At 63.2% G+C, this 22,287-nt stretch overlaps 1 protein-coding gene across 1 annotated transcript; it reads left to right on the top strand.

Annotated features, from left to right (window-relative positions):
* Nucleotides 1-8,002: 8,002 nt before the first annotated feature.
* RBM38 (RNA binding motif protein 38) lies at nt 8,003-19,611 on the top strand. Its single transcript, XM_090285337.1, has 4 exons — nt 8,003-8,407; nt 9,074-9,197; nt 9,623-9,677; nt 18,936-19,611. The coding sequence occupies exons 1-4, from the start codon at nt 8,171-8,173 to the stop codon at nt 19,237-19,239; spliced, it is 720 nt and encodes a 239-aa protein (XP_090141463.1). The 5' UTR covers nt 8,003-8,170; the 3' UTR covers nt 19,240-19,611.
* Nucleotides 19,612-22,287: the final 2,676 nt, after the last annotated feature.

Here is a 22,287-nt window from a genome sequence, read left to right on the forward strand (position 1 = left end):
TCCTACGCTCCCTTGTCTGTCTCCCCCCCCCCGGGAAGCTCCGGAGCGTCTTTCCTGTTGGGCGTCACTGTTGGGTTTTCATGTGACTTCAGACGCCCCGTGGGAAATGCGGAGCCCTAGCACCTTAGGGGGGGCGGGGGTCCTGGGCTGTGACTGACTGCCGAGCGGGGTGTCTAGCAGCAGCCTCTCCACGCGAGGGCAGGCAGAGTGAGTTTTCCTCGTCTCCCCTTCATTCCCGTCACTGCTGTCCCCAGTGCTTTTCGGCAGCTGCCCCGGTGACAAGTGGGGAGTGTTCCCTGTGCCGACGGACGGCCTTTCCGGGCAAGGCCTGAGTGGGCGATGTGCGTGTGGCCGGCAAGGCCGAGCCCCAGGCCCCTGCATGGGACGTGCCCTTTCCTCACGCCCCCCGGTGGTGACAGTGCGGCGGTGCCGCTGTTCTGTTGCCTGTAACATTCCCGATGGGAGAGCGTGAAACGAAGTTCAGCTTAATGCTTGACTTTTGCGTCTGCTGTGTTTTTACCCTGTGACCCCAAATGCTTCCTCCGCTTTACTGTTAGGGGCTGGTGTGTTAACTGACTTGCTGAGCGTGGAAACCTGCTCTCGTAATGTAAGATGTGTTTGCCTACCCACAAAAAGCGCTGCAAATAAAGTTTTCTACTGGAAGAGATCGCCTGCACTCAGTGGCTGACATTCTTTGGTAGTTGGATCACAAATGAATTCCTACCCATTAACTCTTTTGTCTTTGGCTCTGTCTGTTAGCCTAAAAAGTTATTTTTTGAGAGAGAAAAAGACATGCGCACCAGAAAAATAAACCTGAATTGTCAAATTAACCTTACATCTCGTTTTCTCCTTTTATGACTCAGCCCTGTGGCTTATGGCGTGTGTGGACGGGGAGGTGCGGGGCAGGAAAGGCAGCGAGGGAGCCGGGCCCACTCGGGAGCAGCCTTCCCTGGAGGTGCGAGTAGATTACAGCTTTGGCCAGTGTTGCTCTTCTTTTTTCTTTTTTAATCTTCATTGCATTTTCCCCATTACCGTTTAGTCCTGTTATATGTCGCTATTCTTTTACAAGCTATGGTTGGAAATGGCCGCAATATAACAAGTCTAAGCTGTGAGCTTTTCAGAATTCTTTCCCAGCGCTGGGCCCTGCCACCACCCAGGGGAGAGGTTTTTTTGTAACCGGCAAATTGGGCACATTTGCCTAAGTCCAAGGTTGGCCTTGGGGGCCACCAGGAACCAGGCTGCCCACCAGGAGCATAAAAAACTGCCACGTGTTTGCTGATGGTGAACAGGACATATTTGCTGAGATCGTTAAAACTTCTGAAGGTACTTGTCTTCGTGTTTCCTAAAGGCACAGGGGCCCCTGAGGAACTCGCCACTAACTCCCCATCCCAGCAGGCCCCCGCCAGTGCCGCGTGTTGTATACAGTAGGGGCTCAGTGGGTTTGGGGAATTCTGATGCCATCTTCTCATGCGAAAAAGATCCAGGTGTAATCGTGACTCAGTAAATGTCAAGTCATTGTGCCATTGGAAGTGTCCTGTATATCCGGTTGGAAATAGAAAGTGGAGTCTGAACCTTTTGGGAAAAGACACGTGGGTCTTACAGCGAACGTCAGCCCGGTGTCCGGTGCTGCGGTTCCCGCTCCGCGCGCACTGCGCCCTTCCGTCTGGTTCTCCCGGCTCGCGCTTCTCCGGACAGGTGGAGGGTGTCCTCGGGATTTCGGGGTTGTCTACAAGAGGGTGCATCTCTGACCCCATGTTCTAGGGGGCAGAGGCTTCGAAATGTGTTCTGTGCGCGCGCGCGCACGTCTGCGAGACCGCCTCCGACCCCCTCTGTCGGGGGCGTGGGTCACGGGCCTGGATGGGAGGAGACCAGGTGGGGTTAGTGGGAGCGACGTGGGCGCGGGCGCACTGCAACGAGCCTTCCCTGCCCCGGGAGCCGGGCCCCTCGGGCGGTCCAAGAGGGGCGTCCCGCAGGGGGTGCTGTTTTTCGGAGCCGCCAGCAGGTGGCGCCAGCGCCGGCAGTGCCCCGTCGGGGACGCGGTTCTGGGTTCAATTTCAGGGACCGGGTTTGTTAGAGGGAATGACCGCAGGCTTCCCGTTTGCTGCTGTTACTCAGCTCGTGAGACACTCGGAAAGTGGAGCCGAGGGGTTCCCTACGCTGTGAGAAGGATGTTCTTAAAAGTCGTACACTTCTCTTCAGAAAGATGGAGGGCCTTCGTAGGAGACGCTGAAAGCAACCATTTTTCAGACGCTAGAGTCCCGACTTTCCTCCTTTATGAATTTAATGTCCCGGGTGGTTTCCTTCGGGGACCTTGAGGCCGGTGGCCTATGGAACAGGGGCTCTGAGCACCCGTTCACCCTGCAGCACGATCCCTGCCCTGGTTTGGGAAGGAAAGGTCCGAAACCGAAGTCCCCACCCCTCGCCGTGGCTTTTACAAAGCCAGTAAAAACTTCTTGTGTGCTTGCTTAAAATCGTAAGTCAGCCCCTTAAAAAATAAGTGGCGTGCTCTTATTCTTGTCAGTTCTCCCCATGGGTGTGGGGCAGGGGAGGGGCGGGGAGAGGAAGGGGACAAAGTATTAAGAAGAAACTGTCAATCACCAGCCTCCCATGGGCCCAAGTCATCCTTGCTGCCCTTTGGGTTGTCCTGACCACGGCGGTGCCCGTCACCCCTGCGTCTTCACATCTTTCTCTTCTCTGCCACCAGCCAGGCGCGGGGGCCCTCCCTCTGCGTACGAGTCTCAGTGATCAGACGTGCCTGATGGCCTGTCATACACTGTCAGCTGCTCTCCGGGGGACTCGCAGCCCCCGACGGATTTTGCCAGGCTGCCCCGGGACTGGGAGAAGCTGGCTCTTCCTCACCTGCTCACACCTGGACTTCCGGCCACGCCTGGCCGCCTTCCTCTGCGCGTTGGGCCTTGCCCTCCTGACCTTGGGCACCGACTCGTGCACTGAACTTGCCATCATTTCCCTTCCTGCATGGATCTGTCAGGCTCCGGGGTGGCTGTGGAAACAGAAGTGCAATGGAGGCTGATATTTTCTCAGAAGGAATTGCTGGATGACCGGTACCTCCCACTGTCTTTAGACTCGTGACTCCTGGTCCTGGAGGGTCCAGGGAATCTGTCAAGGCTCCTTATCTCTTGGGATTTCAGGTATGTGACCCACTCCTCGGGCTGCGTGGGGGGACTTTGCAGTCAGGGCCCTGTGGCCAGTGTGGAAGGCCCCACACACGATTCTGTCAACAACTGAGAACTGCCTGCAGAACAAACCCGGTGTGTGTTACCGACTGGACTGTGCCCCTCCCATCACACGTGGCTGCCTGAGCCCCCAGCACTTCAGAGTGTGATTGTATTTGGAGACGGGGTCTTCAAACAGGTGACTGGTTAAATGAGGTCGCTCGGGGCGGGCTCCCATCGAGTGTCACTGGTGTCCTTGTAAGAGATGAGAACCCAGACACACAGACAAGACCATCTGAGGACGCAGGGAGAAGACAGCTGTCTGCACGCCAAGGAGCGAGGCCTCCCCAAAACCCAGCCCTCTCAGCACCTCGATCGTGGACGTCCGGCCTCCAGAACTGGAGGAATTACGTTTGTTGGTGAGCTGCCCCGTCTGTGCTACTTTGTAACAACAGCCCAAGCTAAGACAGTATTCCCAGGTGTGATGTGATGCCTGTCCCCTCACTGCCCTCGGAACATACAGTCCATGGCCATGCTGTACCTACGGGAGTCTCCACAAATACTTCTGGACTCCCAGGACAGGAGGTCTGTTCACCTGCCAGGCCGCACCGGCTGGGGAAGGGTTTCCTGACCAGCGCCCACCAGGAAGACCCCGGCCAGCAAAGCAGGTGGTCACCTCACTCCCATGCAGGGACAGGCTGGGCCTTTACCCGAGCGCTGGGTCACAGACTTCTTGCAGCCCAGGAATCAGCTGCCCATGTGCTGGGCACAGGGGCTCCCGTTTGCACGACGGGGCTTCCCGGCACACCTGCTAACCTGGGGAGTGCCCGAAACGAAAAGGCGTGAAGCCTCAGGCGCGGGACCTGGCGCGTTTATCACCCACGTTTTCATGTCAGCACGGGCCACTTTCCTAAGGGTGGAGCTGGGCCCTTCAGCCCTGGTTTGGGGAGGGGGTAGGAAGGGCATCTTGAAGTAAGGGATTCGGGACTTTGTCCCCAGGCCACGGGGAGCCGCTGACCCACTGACAGAGCATGTGTGGGAGGACTGACGTGCCACCTCCCAGGCAGCTGAGCAGGCTGGAAACTGAAACGGGCCCGGGGAAAACACGAAAATCGCAGGCTTGTGCATTACTGAGCCAGCCCGTTCAACACGGAGCGAGCTCAGCACTTTCTGTGTACTCTCTGGTTTCATCCCCATAAAAGCCCTGTGAGGAAGTGACTGTCATCATGCCCATCTTACAGCTGAGGCAACTGAGGCCCCGAGAGGTCCCCAGCACGTGTGTGATGTGTCCCCACAGTGACAGCTGGCCCGGGCACCAGGGCGGGCTGAGAACCAAAGGTCTGAGTCGGTCCGGGGGCTGCAGCCAGGCGGTGCCTCGGAGACGCAGGCGGGGATGGTGGGGAAGCCACTTTGAGCCTCAGTCCCCTCCCACTTAAAACGGGGCTAAAAGTACTGACTAGGACAAAAGCTGTTTTTTGGTTAAATCACCTAATTTATAGAAGTCACCCAGTCAAGGACCTGGCCCTAAGCAGGCACTCCAAGGCAACTGGCCTTTATTGTTATTAGTGTTGTGGAAGGATTAATTAACCACATAAAAGCCCTGCGCACTCAACAAATACTCAGTGGCTGCTGGTGGCTGCACCTTCCGCCTGAGAGCGTCCACCTTCTCTGTTCCCTCCGCTGTTCCGTTCACGCTCACGGCTCCGGCTCTCAGCAGCTCCCAGAGGCTTCCCTGACGCTAAGGTACACCTGTCCCCCAGCCTCTCCTCCGGGCCCTCTCGGTCCCCTTCTCAGCAACTGCCTGGAAAACTTCAATACAATATGCACTTATCGTCTCTGCTGCTAAAATGTGAAGCTCGCTGCGGCAAGCGCGGAGGCGACGTGCAGTGTCCGCGGGGCCTAGGACCCCGGCCCGCCGGCGGATGGCCCTTGCGTTAAGTAAGAGTCGGGTAAACGGCTCAGGCAGAAGCTGGTGACTCGCGGGGTCGCGGGGCCCCTGGACGGTCGGAGAGGTTGACGACGCAGAAACCGAAGGGGTCAGGGATGAGCGAGGGAAGGAACCCGCACCTGGGCTTCCGCTTTTCAAGACTCTGCGGCACCCGCCGCCGGCCTCCACCCCCGCCTCCCGGCCACCTGCCCGGCGGGGCTGGCGGCCAGGTGCGCGCGACAAGCCCGCCCACCGCGGGGTGCACCAAGGCCCCGCCGGAGTCCTACGCTTCCCGCTTTTCTGACCCCATGGGCCCGCCCCGGGCGCCCGTCCGGGGTCCAGACGCTTCCGGATCCCGGCACCAGCACGTGCTCCGCAGGCGCCCGCCGCCTTTCTGCACCCACGCTCCCCGCGGGCGCACCTCTGCGTGCGGCGGCTTCGCCGTCGGTGGGGGCGAGCGGGGGCGGGGCCGCGCGGGCGGCGCTGGGACTTGTAGTTCCGGAACCTCGGCCGCCCGCACCCGCCCCCGCCCCCGCCCGCACCAGGCGCCGCGAGCCAAGGACTCCCTGACTCCTGTCCCAGCTCCTCCTGGCCAAGGCGGTGGGGACCTACCTGTCACAAAAGGGGAAACTGAGACCCAGCGGAGGACCCCAGCTTGCCGAAGGTCCCGTGGACGAGCAGTGGCCGCCTTCCCAGGCGCAACAAGTGTAGGTCACGCTTCATTTTTTTAAAAGTTCTTAGTTTATTGAGCTTCTCATGAAAACCTGCGTAATCCCCACAAAGTCACGGAAGAATCTTTACTCCTTATTTACTTATTTATTTTTTGCCGGCACCAGCGTGGTTCTGCCCTTGCGGTCCTTCCGCTCTTTTCTTGGGGTCTTCTCGTATGGGCTGTCCGACCACTCTGTGTTTGGGTTCGATTTCGTTTGCAATCCAGGGAACCATGAATCACGCCAAGGCCACCGCCAAAATGGGTTCCGACTCCAAACACAAAGAGGACGCCTGCTGTCGACTTACCCAGTTTGGCCAGCTTTTTCCGAATTTATGGCTTAGGTACTGTTGCCTCCCCAGGGCCAAGGACATCAAAGACAGTTTCTTTTCTCTGATGTCGTCTGTTGGTCATGAACTTCCTGGTCCGGATAGTTACTGCGTCTTTCTGGAAGGCGGCTGATCTTCAAGCAGCCGGGGAGGCAAAGAGCTAGGTCACACCTGAATCCAAGTTTTCAAAGGGTGCTCAGAGGGTCCATTATTGGTTTAAAATTTTTTTCTTCTGTTTATTGATTTGAGAGAGACTGTTCTGTTGTCGCACTCATTGGTTGTTTCCTGTATGTGCCCCTAGTTGGGCGATCAAACCCACAACCTTGGCCTATGGGGTCGATGCTCTAACTCCCTGAGCTGGCCGGTGGGGGCCGAGGGTCCCTTTTTGGGTTGAGAGCTCTCCTGGGCTCCTTGGTTCCCAGGACCACCCACTCGAGTGTTTCCTAAGGGCCCCTCTGCTTGCCAGGTGATGTTGCAAAGGCCTGGAGGCAGGGTTGTGCCTGGTGAGCTGGAGGGACAGCGAGTGACAAGGGACGGGGAAATGAGCTGAGACAGAAGAGTGTGTTCCCAGTCGGCTCTTGGACGACTTGGGGTTCCATACCCCGCATAAGGGGGCTGACGACAGCAGCTTGGGGAAGGAGTGACCAGACTTCAGTGGCTGCAGGGTCGACCTTGGGGTCAGGGAGTCCAGGGGCTTGAAACAAGGTTTGTCTGGACCTGGGGTCGAACACAGCCTGAGTGACCAGCAAACACTTCACCTGCATTCCTGTCCCCTGCAGCCCACCTGGTGCCACTCGTGGCCCCACCGACCCCCAGCCTGTGTCCCACTGCCCAGAGAGGAGTCCATAGCGTTGGGACCAGAGTGACCCCACTTAGTTCCAGTTAAGGGCGTCCAAATGGTGGGGCCTGGACATGCAGAGAGTCCAAGATCCCTAGAGCCAGACTGGCACCGTGAAGTGGCCCACCGGTGGGGAAGTTGGTCCCAGGGCCAGCGTGGAGGGCAGTGACCCGCACAGGCACATGGCCGGACTCTCAGAAAGGCCCCAGGTGGTTCAGGGCTCTGCCGTCGGGTGTGAAATTCCTAACAACTTTGAGCTCTCAAACATCCTGTGGTCGGTCCTGCCACGTGCGACATTCAGAGGGCTGGAAATGAGGCGGCCTGTTTCTGTGGCTGGGGCCCGGAGCAAAGGGAAGGTGGACAGCCCTCTGCCTGCTTTCCTCCAAGGGTGGTCCGCACGGACGGAGGGATCCCTGACACCCACTGTGGTTGGGGACAGACTTTTGAAGAGGCCAGAACTATCTCCCCTGCCCAGTCACCTCCTCTGGGGGGCTTCCGGGACCACTTGGGCCTGGCCTGCACGGCAGCACCCCGATTTCTTTCTTTCCGGATTATATATTGTGTATTTACTTGTGGAGTAGTGTCTTATTCATAGACGCTCCGTGGGGCTGGAGTGTGTTCTGCACATCCCTGCAGCCCCCACTCCTGATTCGTGTTCGTCTAAATATATCTATAGATAAAACAAAAACCATTGTACCGTGAATATAATACGTTGCCCTACCCTAGTAGCACCGGGGGGGTCTAATAATTACTTATGTCTGATGCATTAGATTCTGAACTCCATGAGGGCAGCAGCCGGGACCTCCGCAGGCCCGTGGTAGGACCCCGGGAGACTTCCGGATGCACCGTCCTCCGCGGTGGACCTCACCCCAAGGCCTCCCCGAGAGCGCTGGGCGCGGCGGGGGGGCGCCCGGACTACGCTTCCCAGCGGCCCGCGCGCGCCAGGGGCGGGGCAGGGGCGGGCCCGAGGCGGCATGGGGGCGGAGCCGGCTACAAAGCCCGGGGGCGGGCGCCCTGGCGCAGAGTGCCCGCAGCGCCGGCAGGAGCGCAGCGCAGCAGAGCGCGGCGTGCGCGACCAGACCCGCTCGCGAGTGGACGGGCCCGAAGGCGTCGCTGCCGCCCAGCTCGCTCCCCGCGGCCGCCCATGAGCGCATCCCCGCGTGGCCCGGGTCCCTAGGCCGCGGGGCGCCCCCCATGCTGCTGCAGCCCGCGCCGTGCGCCTCGAGCGCGGGCTTCCCGCGGCCCCCGGCCGCCCCCGGCGCCATGCACGGCTCGCAGAAAGACACCACGTTCACCAAAATCTTCGTGGGCGGCCTGCCGTACCACACCACGGACACCTCGCTCAGGAAGTACTTCGAGGGCTTCGGGGACATCGAGGAGGCCGTGGTCATCACCGACCGCCAGACGGGCAAGTCCCGCGGCTACGGCTTCGTAAGTGGCCTCGCGGCCGGGCGCGCTCCCCAACCTGCACTTCTCTTGGCCCGGGGCGCTGAGTCAACCGGCGGCGGGCGCCCGGGGCGCCTTGGGCCGGCGCTGGCACCTGCTGCCCCCTCTCGGGCTCTGGGGACGGCGGTTCACGTTCTAGCCGAACCCGCCTCCCCCCCACCCCCTCCGGGCTGGGTTAACCTTCTCCCACCCCACGCCGGGTTTAAAAGGGAGATCCGCTGGGTTCTGTTAGAACTCAGAAGTTGGTGGGGAGGTTTCGGGGGCAGGCGACTGCTCAGGACTTCCTGGAGCAACCCGCCAGGGAGGGGCAGAGGCTTCGCCCCCGGGCGCTTTGGAGCCCTTCAGCGCCCCTCCCCCCGTGTTTTCCAACAGCCCCCTCTGCCGCCACAAATAAACATTTAAAGTAAAAAGCGGCTTGAAAACAGCCTCTAACTGCAGGCCCCTGCCACTCTCGGGAGAAGGGAGGGTGGCACCTCTCCCCTGGGGGTTGTTTCTGCCCTTGGAGGCAAGGCTTCCTGGCGCTTGAACTTGGAGGGAGGAGCTGGAATCCAGGGGGCCGCTTGGTGGGAGGGCCCCAGGCTGGGGTCCGAGGGGTGGGGGGCAGTGAGCACCGGGTCACGGCAGAGCCCTCAGACGCGTCTGGTCCTCCAGGTGACTATGGCGGACCGGGCGGCAGCTGAGAGGGCTTGCAAGGACCCGAACCCCAACATCGACGGCCGCAAGGCCAACGTGAACCTGGCCTATCTGGGTGCCAAGCCGAGGAGCCTCCATTCGGGTGAGAGGCTGCTTCCCTTCCCTGGCGCTTCTTGGCTGCGGTGCTCAGGGCTGGTGTCTGTCTAGTGGAGCGCCCCCCCCCCCCCAGGAGTGGCAGTCGGCCGCATGTGCTGCCACAGGGCAGTCGTTCCCCTGCTCGGGAGCTGGGCCCCTTCATCCCGCTGCCTGTGGCAGTGGGACCGGCTGGCAGGGCGCGGCACCCGGCTGTCAGCGGCCGGAGGGTTGGTGTCCAGGACCTGAGGTGGGGAGCACGAAAGCCTACAGGCTGCTGCCCCCTGGTCCCTCGGCCTGCTCAGCTGGGAGCTTTGGGGTTGATGTGGGGGTGCTGGTGGAGGAGAGGAAGTGCATTAGTGCCTCTGGTCGGACTCTGGCTGTGCGGTTCTGCACCCCCAGGAGGTCCCGCCCCTGACGGGTCTCTCATTTTAGGCTTCGCCATCGGAGTTCAGCAGCTGCACCCGGCCGTGGTCCAGAGGACATACGGGTGAGTGCAGTGGCTGCTGGGGGGATGGGCAGGGGGCTTCCGGCGTCTCTCAGGGTGGGCGCCCATTTCGCTCCAGAACTGCCTTGGTTGTGCCGTAAGGCGTCCAGAGAACACTTTCTCTAACTTGTCAAAAACATGGTTGCATTTTGGGGGTGGGGGTGGGGCGGGGTGGGGTGGGGACGAGCTGGGAGAACTGGGAGAAGGCAGATTGCGTGTCTCCGCCCCCTGGCTGAGGGTGCGCAGCAGAGGTGAGGAGCAGGGGCCGTGGAGCCTGCAGCCTGGGTTCGGATCCCGGCTTCCCACTTGCTAGTTGTGTGACCCCAGCAACTGACAGGTGCCTCTGCCTCTGGTTCCCATGAGTGCGGACCCTGGGCGGCAGGTGAGCACTTAGGGGCTGGCGAGCGGGGCTCTTGTCAGGGGGCCCCTCTGACCTGCTCCAGTGCCCGACAGATGGTGGCAGCAGGTCATGCCAGCCGGGGTCCGGTGTTTGTGAAAGCTGCTGCAGGTGAGCCGGGATCGGGGCCAGATGTCCCCAGCCCAAGCCAGCCGGCCGGCCTCTGGGCCCTTTGTCTGCTGTGCTTTGGAGTGGTGTGTCCCACCCTCTTCCATCCAAAAAAGGCCCCCCTTTCCTTGCCTTTTTTTTTTTTTAAACATCTAATAAGGCCTGGCAGCTGCTTGGGGAAGGACACACAGACTTCAGGGCACAAAGGAGCCTGCCATGCGGTCCGACTTCCCAGCCCCGTGTGATTGATGTCATCCGGGTGCCCTAGTGCAAGGGACTTGTTTGTTGGGGTTGGGGGGCTTTTTTCTTGTGGGGAGTGGGGAGGACAGTCAGTTTATAAAACAGGGAGCCTCTGTTAGGACATCAGCACTTCTTAAGCTGTCAGAGACCAGCCCTGGGCTCCAGATTCAAGGCACAGTTCAGGGAGCGTCTGGCTCACTGGGCCAGTGTGGACCGGGGGCTAGAGCAGGGATAGGGCCAGGCCCTGGTGGCCTGACCGGGCGGGTCAGCCAGGTGACCGGGGAACTGCCCCGTGCCCGCGACTCGGGCTTGCTGCACGGTGGCTTCAGCATGGCCTGCGCGTGTGTGAGCTCAGCTCCACTGCCCTCCGTGGGGATGGCGCAGCCCGGAGGGCGGCCGGGAGCAGGTGGTTCGGGGTTGCCTTCTCGTTGGGGTTCTGCCTCAGAAATGTCTGCAGCTGTCTGGGAAGGGGTTTGGGGACACCCCAGTCCTGCCGTCACCCTGGGTTCTTCCTCTCTGGGTTCAGGTCACAGGAGGAGGGTGTTCCTCAATTTCCGAGCCCTGGCTTTGTTCTGCGGGGCCACGCCAGGTGCCGGGGCAGGGCCAGCCGCACAAAGACCCGGCCCAGCCCAGGCAGCTCTCTCCTGCTTACAATGCAGCAGTACCTTCCTCACCCAAGTCTGAGCTCCGCCATGGCGGCCGCCTTGGGGACTCTAGTAACTGTCAGTGCTTGGCCTCTGGGGCCTGCAGACCTGGTTCAAATCCTGAGTCTGTCACTTAGCAGCTGGGTGCATCCTGGGTCTCCAGTTCCGTCACCTGACAGTGTCGGCACGCCTCCGTCCTCAGACCGCCCGCAGCAGCTGGGATGGACGTGTCTTCGCTTCACAGACGGGGAAAGAGGTCAAGGGAAGCTGGAGTAACAGGGTTTGCACCCGGGCCGGCTGGCTCCAGAACCCCACTCTCCGCCGCTGCTCTCTGGGGTGGGCGGGTTCTGGGACACCCCGCCCTCATCCCTTGGGATCCCCAGAGCGTCACCCCTGTGAGGGCAGTGGGGGTCGGTCGCAGATTTTATCGCTGTGTGTTCCCCACCTCAGGCGACAGTGTTTGTAACTCAGTCTGCTGGCCGGCCATTTGATACCTGTGGCGCGGACAGGCATCCAGCCATTTGTGGGTTGCCAAGGGGTGGAGACGCAAACAGGGACAAGGGCGTGGAGGGACTGTCCCGGGGCGGTGGACCGAAGCCTCTTGGAAGCGCGCCGCCATCCGAGCTTTGCTGAGGTCCAGGCTTGGGTGGGGCCCCTGGGTGCGCTGCCCCCGTCAGCTGTCTTCTCCCAGCACCCGCCTGCCCGGCCCGAGAGTTGGGCCGCGTTGGGCTGTCAGCGTCCCTTTTGTCTTTGCAAACAATCGGGCTTGGGACTGTGGTCGGGTCTGACTCAGCGGTCAGTTTTGTCCGCTCGGGGCTGGCAGCGAGGCCAGCCCTGTCGTTGGCCGAGGGCACTGTGGGGGCCGGAGCGGGCAGCTCAGTCTGTGAGCCAGTTAACCCTCTCCTGCCTGGCTCACCCTTTCTTGACTTTCTGCCTCGGCATAGAAGGCCGCACAGCCCCGCTTGGGGTCAAGGCCACTGCGGGCTCCTCGCCGGCCTGGGTCACAGATGTCGGCGGAAAGGGTTGCCAGAGAACTTTGCACTTGGGGCTTTTTGCTTGAATTCCCCTCCCCCAGTTTTTCCTTTTTTTGAGTCGAGGGGCACTCTCAGGACCTGACTCGGCCGACTTTGCGCTTCCGTTGTGTCACTGAGGCCTGGGGTTCGGCGGAGACACCCTTGGCCGGTGACAGGTGGCTCCAAGCGAGGGGACAGTGGCGGCCGTGGGCTGCCCAGCGAGCGTCCCTTTGCTGGCTGGTGGGACGGTCAGCAGGCTGCAGGCAGGGGTGAAGGGCAGGGCAGTTTGGAGAGGGCACGTGTCCAGGCAGGGCCTGGGTTCTGGCCTGGAGGGGCCTTCTGAAGTCGGGGTGCTGGTTTGCCCCTGGTCCAGGCTGCCCCCGGAGCCCCTCCCGGGGTTGTTTTTGAAGGGCCAGCTACTTCTCTGGGCACAGCCGACCCACCCCCTCCTTAAGGCTCGGGCTCCACACCCGTTATGTGAGCCCTGCTGTGTGCCAGGCCCGGGGCCAGGCCCCGGGGGCCCAGGTGACAAGATGGGGTCCCGGGGCTGCGCGGGCGTCGGGTGCGCTGGGCGTTGGAGCCAGGGCTCTGGGGTCTGCCTGGGTGTGGGGCCAGGCCCAGCCCTCTCTGGGCACTCTCCCCGTCTGGGTGGTGGGGGCACCTCGTAGGGCCGACTGAGTGCCATGGGGCCCTCCCCCAGGCACTGCATGCACTGCTCGGCCGGTAGTGTTAGGGACCCCACCCTCTCTGCGCGAAGGTCCCCGGTGCCCAAGCTGAGCGTGCCCAGGGTTCTGAGCGGAGCGCCTGGTCAGCGGGGCGGGAGAGGGGTGGGCGTGACGGGAAGGCGTGGCGTGCGGGGGTCTGGGCAGCCACTCACTGGGCCTTTATTGCGCACCTGCTGTGCGCCAGGCCCTGTACCCAGGATGCTTTGGATAAGAAAGACACATCCGCCTGGCCAGCGCGGCTCAGTGGACTGAGTGCAGTCTGAACCGAAAGGTCACTGGTTTGATCCCAGTCAGGGCACAGGCCTGGGTTGCAGCCAGGTCCCCATTGGGGGTGCACAAGGGGCAACCGATTCATGTATCTCACACGTGGGTGTTTCTGTTCCTTTCTTTCTCCCTTTCCCCTCTCTCTAAAAAAGTAAATAAGTAAAACCTTAAAAAAAAAGAGAAAAGAAAAGGCCCATTCCCCAGCTCAGGGCTCTCCCTTTCCAGCGGGTAGCCAGACTGTTAGAACTCCATCAGCATGCGCCAGGGCCTGAGCGGGGTGCCGGGGTGCTGTGCGAGCCCCGGGGCGGCACAGTGGGTGGGTGATGCGTGTGTGTGCCGGGGTGTCAGGCTTACACACCAGGTCACATCCCAAAGTGGTGAAATCCAGCCGAGCGGAGCCTGGTTAACAGCCATGTGGGGGCAGTTCCTGCCAGGGTCTTAGTGACGCTCTGCGTTACGAGGCGTCATCACTGGGGGACCGCTCTGTCTGTTTTTGCCACTTCTTGGGCGTGTATCGCTGTTTCACAATGGGAAGTAAATAAAGCAGAGGAGGTTTTGAGGTGCAGTGCCTGCGCGGGTCAGTGCCTTGGGGGCCTGGCAGGAAGTGAGGTCAGAGCCAGAGACTGGGTCCTGGGAGGAGGTTGGTGCCCTCTCTCTGCTGTGGGGCATCACGTGGCTTGTTTTTACTTTCAGGGTGTCTGGGGTGACCGGCACTTCCTGTTTGCCGCTCACTGGAGCGAGGCGGGGGTGGTGGGCGGCCCGTGCACACCTGCTGTTTGTCCCCGTGCGCCATAACAGAAGCCGGCCTCCGCCAGGTTCCCGGGTTCCTCTCCAAGGACACGCTGCGCTCCCGGCCCCAGTGGCCCCGGCAGGAGGGGCCTTCTCAGGCTGGAGCGCCCCTCTGGGAGCCTCAGACCCTGGGGGAGGCCTGCCTACAGGCAGATGGTGATGCAGGCATCTGAAATCCCCTCAGAGGTGTCCCCAAGTAGGGGGCAGGGGGAGTGGGCCCCCAGGCGGGCCGGCCCCTAAGCCACAGCTGCGTGAGGAGTCTGGGGGTCCCTCTTTCAACTTGTCGGTTCCACCCCTTGTTCCTGTGGCTTTCCTCGTTGGGCCTCAGTTTCCACATCTGCCAAGTGCCCGTGACAAGGGCTCCGCAGTGCCTGGGGCCCCCGGTCATCCCCCCGACCCCTCGCACTTGGTGCTAGAAGGCGGCTGCGCGCTCAGGCAGGCGCTTATGCAGCACATAGACGCCGGCCCGGTGCCGGCTCGGGGTGCCGTGCGGACGAAGGAGACCCGGTCCCACCTGGTAATTGCAGAGGGTTCTGCAGCCGAGCGGGCCTGGAGAGGAGACAGGTGTCTCCGGGGGCAGCAGGCCCTGTGCGGGGAAGGGGGGGCCGGGCAGGGAGGAAGCGGGAGATGGGGGTGCAGGGCCCCGCAGAGCACCCTCGGCTCACTAGGCCCGTGGGGCCCAGGGGAGCGTTAGGAGTTTACTGTGAGTGACTCAGGGCCAGGTTCCTGGAGTCTCTGAAGGGCCTCTCTGGCTGCTGGGTGGGCAGGGCCGCCGGGCCAGAGCAGCGATCCAGGCTCAAGGCCACAAGGCCGCCCTGCCTGCGCCAGGGTGAGAAGGGGGGATTCTGAATGCTTCCCAAGGAACGCGTCACTGAAGGAGGAATCCAAGAAGATGCCCGCGCTTTGGGCCTGAGCAAATGGAGGGTCAGGTCGGTCTCTGTGGCGAGGCGGGGAGGCTGGGGCGTGGGTGCGCTCTCAGCGGAGGAGCAGGTGCCTGGGCTGGAACGGTCCCAGGGAGGCCGTCTCCCCCTCCCCCTTGCCTGCTGTCTGGGGGTTCCCAGGAGGCCACCCGGCCTGGTTTCCTGGGGGCCGGCGCAGGGCCCGCCCCAGGTCACACCTCCAGCCGCCGGGTGTCTCCGGCACAGTGGGCAGAAACCTCCAGAGAACAGAAAAAGTGAAACCAGCCCGTTTGCCTTTCTTAGTTTTGCTTCTGGGGGCAGCTGTGCGTTCAGACGTCAGACACGGGCCCTGCGGGCTGCGGCGGGGCCCTTCTCGCGGGAGTTTTGCTTGGAGTGGTGGGGGTGGGGCGGGCTATCTGGAAGGCGGGTGCCCCTGGCTGCTGCCCACACCCCACGCCTGCGTGGGAGTTCGGGGACCGTGCCGCTCAGAACCCCAGATGAATGCCTTCCAAGGGGCCTCAAAGGACCCCACCAGGCTGTGGGCTCTGTGGAGCCCTTAGTTTACAGACGAGGAAACTGAGGCCGGAGAGGGCCGGGGGCTGGACAGGCGCAGCCAGGGTGCGAACTCAGGCGTCTCGCCTCTGGCCCCCTGGTCTCCGACGGGCCGCGTCGCTGGGGTCCTCTGGGCCAGGCGTTGTTAGCGCTGTGGGGTCCGTGCGGGGACTCGGCCTGTCCCCTCTCAGCGGGGGCGCTGGGTGGCCGCCTCGGCCGCCTGGACCCTGGGGCAGCTCGAGGGGGCTCAGCCGGAGCCGACGCTCCTCTAGCGCGGTCCAGCTGCCGGCAGCGCCCCGTGACCCTCTGGTGCCGGCCGTGGGGGGTGGGTGGGGGCTCGGCTGGGAGGGGTGGGGGCGGGGAGGCGGAGGGGGAGAGAATGTGGGGACAGGAGCATGGGGCACCCAGTGGGTGGGGAGAGAGCAAGGGCAGGGAGTCCCCGAGGGGCAGCTGGAGTGTGGCCAGGCGTGTGCCCTCTTCAGGAGCCTGGAGACCAGGCATGTGGAGCGGGGGGCACCCTGACCTTTTGGGGGAGCAGGTGGAGTGTCAAGGAACCCCCCAGGCACAAGTGCCCCATCCCCTGGTGCCAGAGCGCTGGGACCTCTGCCTGGGGGGCCAGAGGGGCTGTCCTCAGACAGGGCGGCTGCCGTGTGGCTGGGTTTCCTTCCTCACTGAAGAGCCCCGTGGGCTTGGGTGTCTGCCCAGGGGTGTGCCCGCGGGCACGGCTGGGTCCCCACCTGGCGGCCTTCCCAGCCCCCGGCGTGGGCATCTGTGGCCGAGAGAGCAGTGAGAAGCCCTGGGTTTGCCCTTCACACTGTAGTCTGCGGCGGGATCCCCACCTCGGGGCGGGGCAGGGGGGTTCTCTGTGGGGTCTGTCCTGAGAACTGCAGCATCCCTGGCCTCTACCCACTGGTTGCCGGCGGCACACCGGTGTGACAGCCAGAAATGTCCCAGATGTGGCCGTGTGCCTGGGGAGCACAGTCCTAGTGGAGGGCGGGTTCTCACGGCAAGCCCTGAGCTCGGCCTCCAGGAGACCCGGTGCCCACGCGGCAGGGCTCTGTGGCTGGCCCGTGCACAGCCGGGGGGCGGGGCAGGGACCCCGCCTGGCAGGCGCTGCTCCTTTCCCTCTGCTTGGCGGGTCTTGCTGCGGTGCGTCCTGGGCCTCCCCGTGCAGCACAGCCCGCCGTCCTCCCCGGCATTCCGAGTCCGGGTCCGCACGCCTGTCTGGGGTGCAGTCTCCGGGCACAGAGCCGCCGGGGGCTGCCGTGTCGGGCAGGCGCGCCTGGGGCCTGGGCCGCTCTCCCATGTGGGCGGACCCCGAGGTGGGCCCAGGTTCGTAGGCCCCAGCCCGCAGCCAGTCCCCGCAGGCACAGGTGCCGCGTGGCAGACGGACGGGGTGGGGGGCAGACGCTGCTCTGCTGTGCGCCCCGGCTGTGGGCCTCTCTGAGCCTCAGCTTCCCTCCCTCAGAAACGGGGGTAACAGCAGCACCCGTTTCAAAGCTGCGAAAAGCTTGGTAAGTTAACTCGGGGTTTTCACACTTGAGTGGCGGGTGGCAGAGCACCTGAGGGAAACGGGTGAGTAGATGCGGACAGTGTCCCCAAGGGACAGGGCACGGGTCCCCTTCCTCCCCAGCTTAAACGTCACCCACCCTCGTCGTGTCTGAGAGTCCCCTGGCAGACAGCCCAGTGGTGGGGCCGCGCCTCGAGGCAGGCGTGGCCAAGAAGCTGTCCCTTGGAAAGCCGCTTGTGCTGTGAGGACAGCGTAAGGCCCTGGTCTGGGTGGCAGTTCCCTGGTGCCGGTGTGCTGGGACCTCGGCCGGGGGGCTGGCGGCTGCAGGGTCCCTGCCCCTACATGACTGCAGTCTGCAAGGACCCAAGTTTTCAGCCAGTACGTCGGGCGTGGCTGCGTGCGCTCAGCACGGGGTCCTCGTGGCCCAGACACGCTGCAGCCTCCGTGTGCGGACGCACAGCGGGCCGTTGTGGTCCCCTCCAAGGGCACGCAGACCCACTGGGGTCCTGAAGCCCTTTCCTGTGCATCGAAACATGGCACCGTGGACAGCCGCTCAGTCAGCTCAGGGACGCGTAAAATGGAAGTTCAGTGCAGTTCCACCTTCCCGTCCTTAGCTCGTGTGTACACACGTGTGTTTTTCTAGCACAGGCAGGATCGCCGTTTAGCATAAATGTCTCAGTTTTGCATAAACAGCATCTCTGCTCTGCTGCTCGGTGCTCCCTCCTGACGGTGTGGTGGGGGGAGAGGCCTGGGCTGCGTGGGCCGCCTCGTGCCCCAGCCGCGGGCGGTGTGGTCTGGGGGGACGTTGGACTGCCTGTTCCCTGTGCGTGACACTCAGCTTTCTCTGGCTTTTCACCGAGGTCGTGGCTGCTGCCGTGATGTGCTGAGCGCGTCTGTCCCAGAGTGAGGGCTCCTCTTGGGGGCCGGGGGGCCTTTCCGGGGGACGCAGCGCACGTTCTCAGCCCAGTCGCGCTCGAGACTTCTGCCGCTGCCGGGGGGCGCGGACCTCCAGGGCACGTGTTCAGCTTCCTTTCTGAGCATCTTCTCTGGTGCAGGGGCCAGGCAGGAGTCCCGGGCCCGCCTTACAGGTGTGCAAGGGAGTCGGGGTTTCCGTCCTGTGTAGCTCACGCTGCTGTGAGGGAGGAGAGGCTGATGGCCACGGTGTCTACCCCGTGAGGTCCCTGTGTGCCCTGTGGGTCAAGAGGCTCAGCCACTCACCCAGGGCAGCCCAGCGGCTTGGTGGCGGGGCGGGCAGATGCCGGTGCTGCCTTCCTCGGGTTCCCGTTTGCAGCATGCAGTTGATCCGCACCCTGGAGAGGAGAGCGTGTGCGGTAACCACGGAGCGCATTGGCCTGCAGGGCAGGTGGGGCCGGCGTGGTGGGTGCGAGGATCGGGGAGCCGCTCTGTGCCATCACCGTGGGCCTCGGGCCAGCTCCTGAGCTCCATGCTTCTGTGGTGAAATGGGGCTGACCCAGGGGGACACCGCCCTGCCTCCGGGTGTTCGGTGTCTGCAGCGCCATGCTGTGGGCCGCCCTCCTTCCTGAGGCCTCGGGGTCAGCTTCATGGCCGCCACCATTGTCACCGTCACACGTTTTTGTTCCAACATCTGCGTGTTCACCGCTCGGCGCTCACGGGGCTCCTGCTGGGCACCAGGACCCGCTGACAGCGCATGGAGCGAATGTTCTCGGGGAGCCACCGCTTGGGTTGGGGGCACAGATGTGGCAAATCAGCAAGTTGTAGGGTGTCCTTCAGTGGGTGGCAGGTGTTGGGGAAGGTGAGCGGGGAGTATGGGGACAGGGCGGCCTTCGTGGGCCTGTGGCCTAGGCGGTCACACGGGGACCCTCGCCCGCACGGGCCCGTGTGGCTTTGAGCCCTGCCACTGTTTTATGGAGTAGACCATTTTCAGACGTGGTCCCCCAGTCGTCGTGCTCCGGGGGGTGCAGGGTGGGAAGGCCGCCTGGGCAGGGCCCCCCGAGGAGAGGACGTTTGGGTGCAGCCAGTGCACGGGCCTGAGCAGCTGACGCGTTCCAGCCGCAGGAAACCAGACTGGGGACCGGGCCCCAGCAGCGCCCCGCTCTCTCCTCGGTCCCACCCCTCAGCCCCTCCGTTTGGCTCCGCAGGCTGACCCCCCACTACGTGTACCCGCAAACCATCGTGCAGCCCAGCGTGGTGATCCCGGCCGCGCCCGTGCCCTCGCTGTCGTCGCCCTACATCGAGTACACACCCGCCAGCCCGGCCTACGCGCAGTACCCGCCGGCCGCCTACGAGCAGTACCCGTACGCCGCCTCGCCCGCCTCGCCCGCCGGCTTCGTGAGCTACAGCTACCCGGCCGCCGTGCCCCCCGGGCTCCCGGCCGCCGCCCCCGCGGGCGCCGCCTTCGTGCAGTACCAGCCCCCGCAGCTGCAGCCCGACCGGATGCAGTGAGGCTGGGCCCGGGGTGCACGCCGGCGCCTGTGCTCCTGGGGACCCCCCGCCTGCACCCCGGCCGGCCCAGAGACCGCTGCCCTCTGACTCCAGGGCCCGCCACGTCCTGAGGGAGGACGTGGAGGAAAAGAAGGAGCGAGCGCTCCAGAGGACGCCCCCCGCCCCCCAGCACACAACCTGCCTCCTCCCTGCACCCGCCCGCCCTCCCTGGCGGGGCCGTCCCCGCTCTGCAGCCCCTGCCGCCCCCTGGGTTCTGCGGAGACTTCGTCCTGCTCAGAGATGCCTTAACTCCAGGGAAACCCGGACGAGTGCCGTGAAGGGACTTATGGCCACTCCATCTGCACAAGCTGTGAACGCGGGAGCAGGTGCGCGGGGGCCCCGCCGCGTGGAACTGTCGTGCCCGGGGCACTTCCGCCAGAGCCCGAGGCCCCCGTGGCAGGGCCACCACCAGCCCGGCTGAGCCCCGGGCCCTCGCAGCACTGCGGCCTTTTTTCTTATTGTTTTGCTACTAAGATGATGCAGAATTTCAGTTTATTTTTTCAGTGGAGGCTCCTGCCACCGGGAAACCAGAGCCTGGTTTTGACTTTGAGTCGCTCGCTGCTGTCCGTGGCTCCGCCCCAGGGGACAGGGACAGTTTTCTGTGCGGAAAGTGTCCGTTGCTCGATTGCCAGGAGCCCCTTGGAGGATGGATGTCTCCAGACTGGAGGCCGTTCTCAGCGACACTCGTCCCCATCCCTGTCACCCCTGCAGAGGACAGAGGGGCGGGCCCTCGGTGATGCTGGCTGTGGGGCCGGACCCAGCGTCCCCACCCTGCCTCCCAGCGCCCCTTGCTGCATGCCAGCCTGACAGGTCCTGCCTGCCGCAGGGGCGCTGGGGGCGGGCGAGGGCGAGGGCAGGGGCAGAGAGCTGGGGGCGCTGGGGGTGTTCCTTCAGACCTACCTCAGGGAAGCAGGAGGCCTCGGGGGCTGACTGGCCCAGGCAGGCACTTTGCGGCCGGCCCGATAGTCAAGGCCCAGGAAATACAGGTAGCTAATGTTATAATAATATTTTTATTAGAATGTTCGGATTATAAAAATAAAACTTGTTTTCTTTAAAGAAAAAGTTGGTCTGTAATTTTTCTCTCAACGTGGGTGCCCTCAATCCCCCGCACAGTCACCGCGAGCAAGCCCGGACGCCCGGACCCCACGTGTAAAGGAACCAACACCCCCGCCCCCAGGCGGTTCCCCGCTCAGCAGTCTGTCCAGAATCCCGGGAGGTCGGCTCAGTGTAGATGACGTGCTCCGAGCAGGGCCCTGGGGGCAGTGGCTGGGGGTGGGGACCGGTATTGTGACTGGCTGCTCCAGCAGAACCCCATGGAATGGAGGGCAGCTCCCCAAGAGAAAGAAGGGTGCTGAGCAAGGGCTCCCGCGAGGAAGCAGGTGACCAAGCAGCTTCCCTAGGGGTGCTGGCAGCCAGGCGGGGTGCAAGATCACAGAATGAGGAAGGGGAGGTCTGGGTCTGAGGCTGAGGGACTGCAACCTGGGGACAGACCCAGCATCTCCCAGAACTCGGCGGAGCCACCGCTCAGCACGGGGGAAATCACGCGGGCCTCAGAGAGGAGGTGTTAAGGTCGGAGAGGACACTCACTCCTTTTTTTCAATTGCTTATTCATTCGTTCTAAGAAATGTGTGCTGGGTCACAGGCAGAGCCCTGGGGATAGTCCGTCCAGTGGGGGAGACAAGAGACCTGCGGAATGGAGGAATTGCACACCCTGATCACACAGGGTGATAAGGGAATGACAGGGCTCTAGACTGGGAACAGCAAGTGAAAAGGCCCTGGGGTAGGTGCATGGAGCATGGAAGCCAGGGGGCTGGGGCGGAGCAGTGCAAGGAAGGAGGTAGGAGGGAGGCTTAAGGGAGGTGGCGCCTGGAGCTGGGGGGACAGCAGAGACCCAGAGGAGAGTGTTGGGACCACAGCCTGGGGAGGAATGGCCGTGCACAGATGCCCCTGGCAGGCTCAGGTCCCTGTGATTGCTCCTGTCTGGGAAATCCCCTGAACCTGGCGGGGGGTGGGGGCGGGGCACCGCAGCTGGGAGAGGGCGCAGACGGCAGATGGGCTGTGCAGGACCTCGGCCCCCAGTGGTCTACGGGAACAGTGGGGGCTCCTGGTGAGGCGGTCAGTCTGTGCAAAGGCTCAGGGGTCCTGGGTATGACTCCTTGGGGCCACTCTTCAGGCACCCAGCTTGGGTCCCCTGACACGCAATCTGCCCCCCATCTCCCTCCCTCCCCTTCCACACAGTGGCCTTCACATCCATGTCTCCCCATCCTCAAAGGAAAAGCCGAAGCTGTCCCGGTGGCTTATGGGCCCTGGCCTTGTTGCCTCTCGCTCACAACTGGTGCAACTCACCCCAGGGCCTTGGCACTTGCTGTTGAATCCTTGTTTCCCCACGTACAGCGCTGTGCTGGGCACAGAGGGCAAAATGGCCTGCAAACATCCTGGGCTTGATTCAGCCAGTGGCGAGCGGACATCAGAGATTTCTAAGGGGGGGGGACTGACTACCCAGGTTGGAGTGTGCTGGGCAGCTCCTGAGCCAGGAGAGGCAGGGACCCTGTGGAGAGAGGGGACAGACCACAGTCGCTGGGGTGTCCACGTGGGACGAGGCAGAGGGACCCCCGGAGACAGGACAGCAGCGCAGAGCTGGGTGGCTGGGTCTGACCCCTCGACAGTGCCACCAACAACTCTACATGGTCAGCCCTCGGCTTTGAAGTGAGACAGGGTCACCCCGATGCAGGGTGGTGATGCGGGTGGACTTGGGGTCTTCCCTGCACCATGTCAGGGGTCCCCAGGGGTCTCCTCGGGCCTTCTCCGGTCACTTGGAGATCTGTAAGTCCTCCCCTTTCAGGGTTCCAGGGCCCCTGGCCTCTGCCTGGCCTCTCCCTGACGAAGGGCCAAGTCAAGTGAGATCCTGCTGGGCAGGGTTCCGTCCTAATCAGGCACCCGTGCCTGCCCTCTCCTGCTGGCTGGGGCTTAGTTTGCAAACATTGGCAAGGGTCAGGGAGGTCCTCGTGG

The sequence above is a fragment of the Furipterus horrens genome, unplaced genomic scaffold (genome assembly GCF_987537825.1).
Source record: "Furipterus horrens unplaced genomic scaffold, mFurHor1.1.pri manual_scaffold_8, whole genome shotgun sequence".
Lineage (NCBI taxonomy): Eukaryota > Metazoa > Chordata > Mammalia > Chiroptera > Furipteridae > Furipterus > Furipterus horrens.

What these genes read in the sequence shown, in the direction of transcription:
- RBM38 (XM_090285337.1), top strand. Translation starts at nt 8,171, where the DNA reads ATGCTGCTGCAGCCCGCGCCGTGCGCCTCGAGCGCGGGCTTCCCGCGG. An exon ending in AGTCCCGCGGCTACGGCTTC is followed by an intron (nt 8,408 to 9,073) that starts GTAAGTGGCCTC and finishes CTGGTCCTCCAG; the next exon opens with GTGACTATGGCGGACCGGGC. An exon ending in GTGGTCCAGAGGACATACGG is followed by an intron (nt 9,678 to 18,935) that starts GTGAGTGCAGTG and finishes TTGGCTCCGCAG; the next exon opens with GCTGACCCCCCACTACGTGT.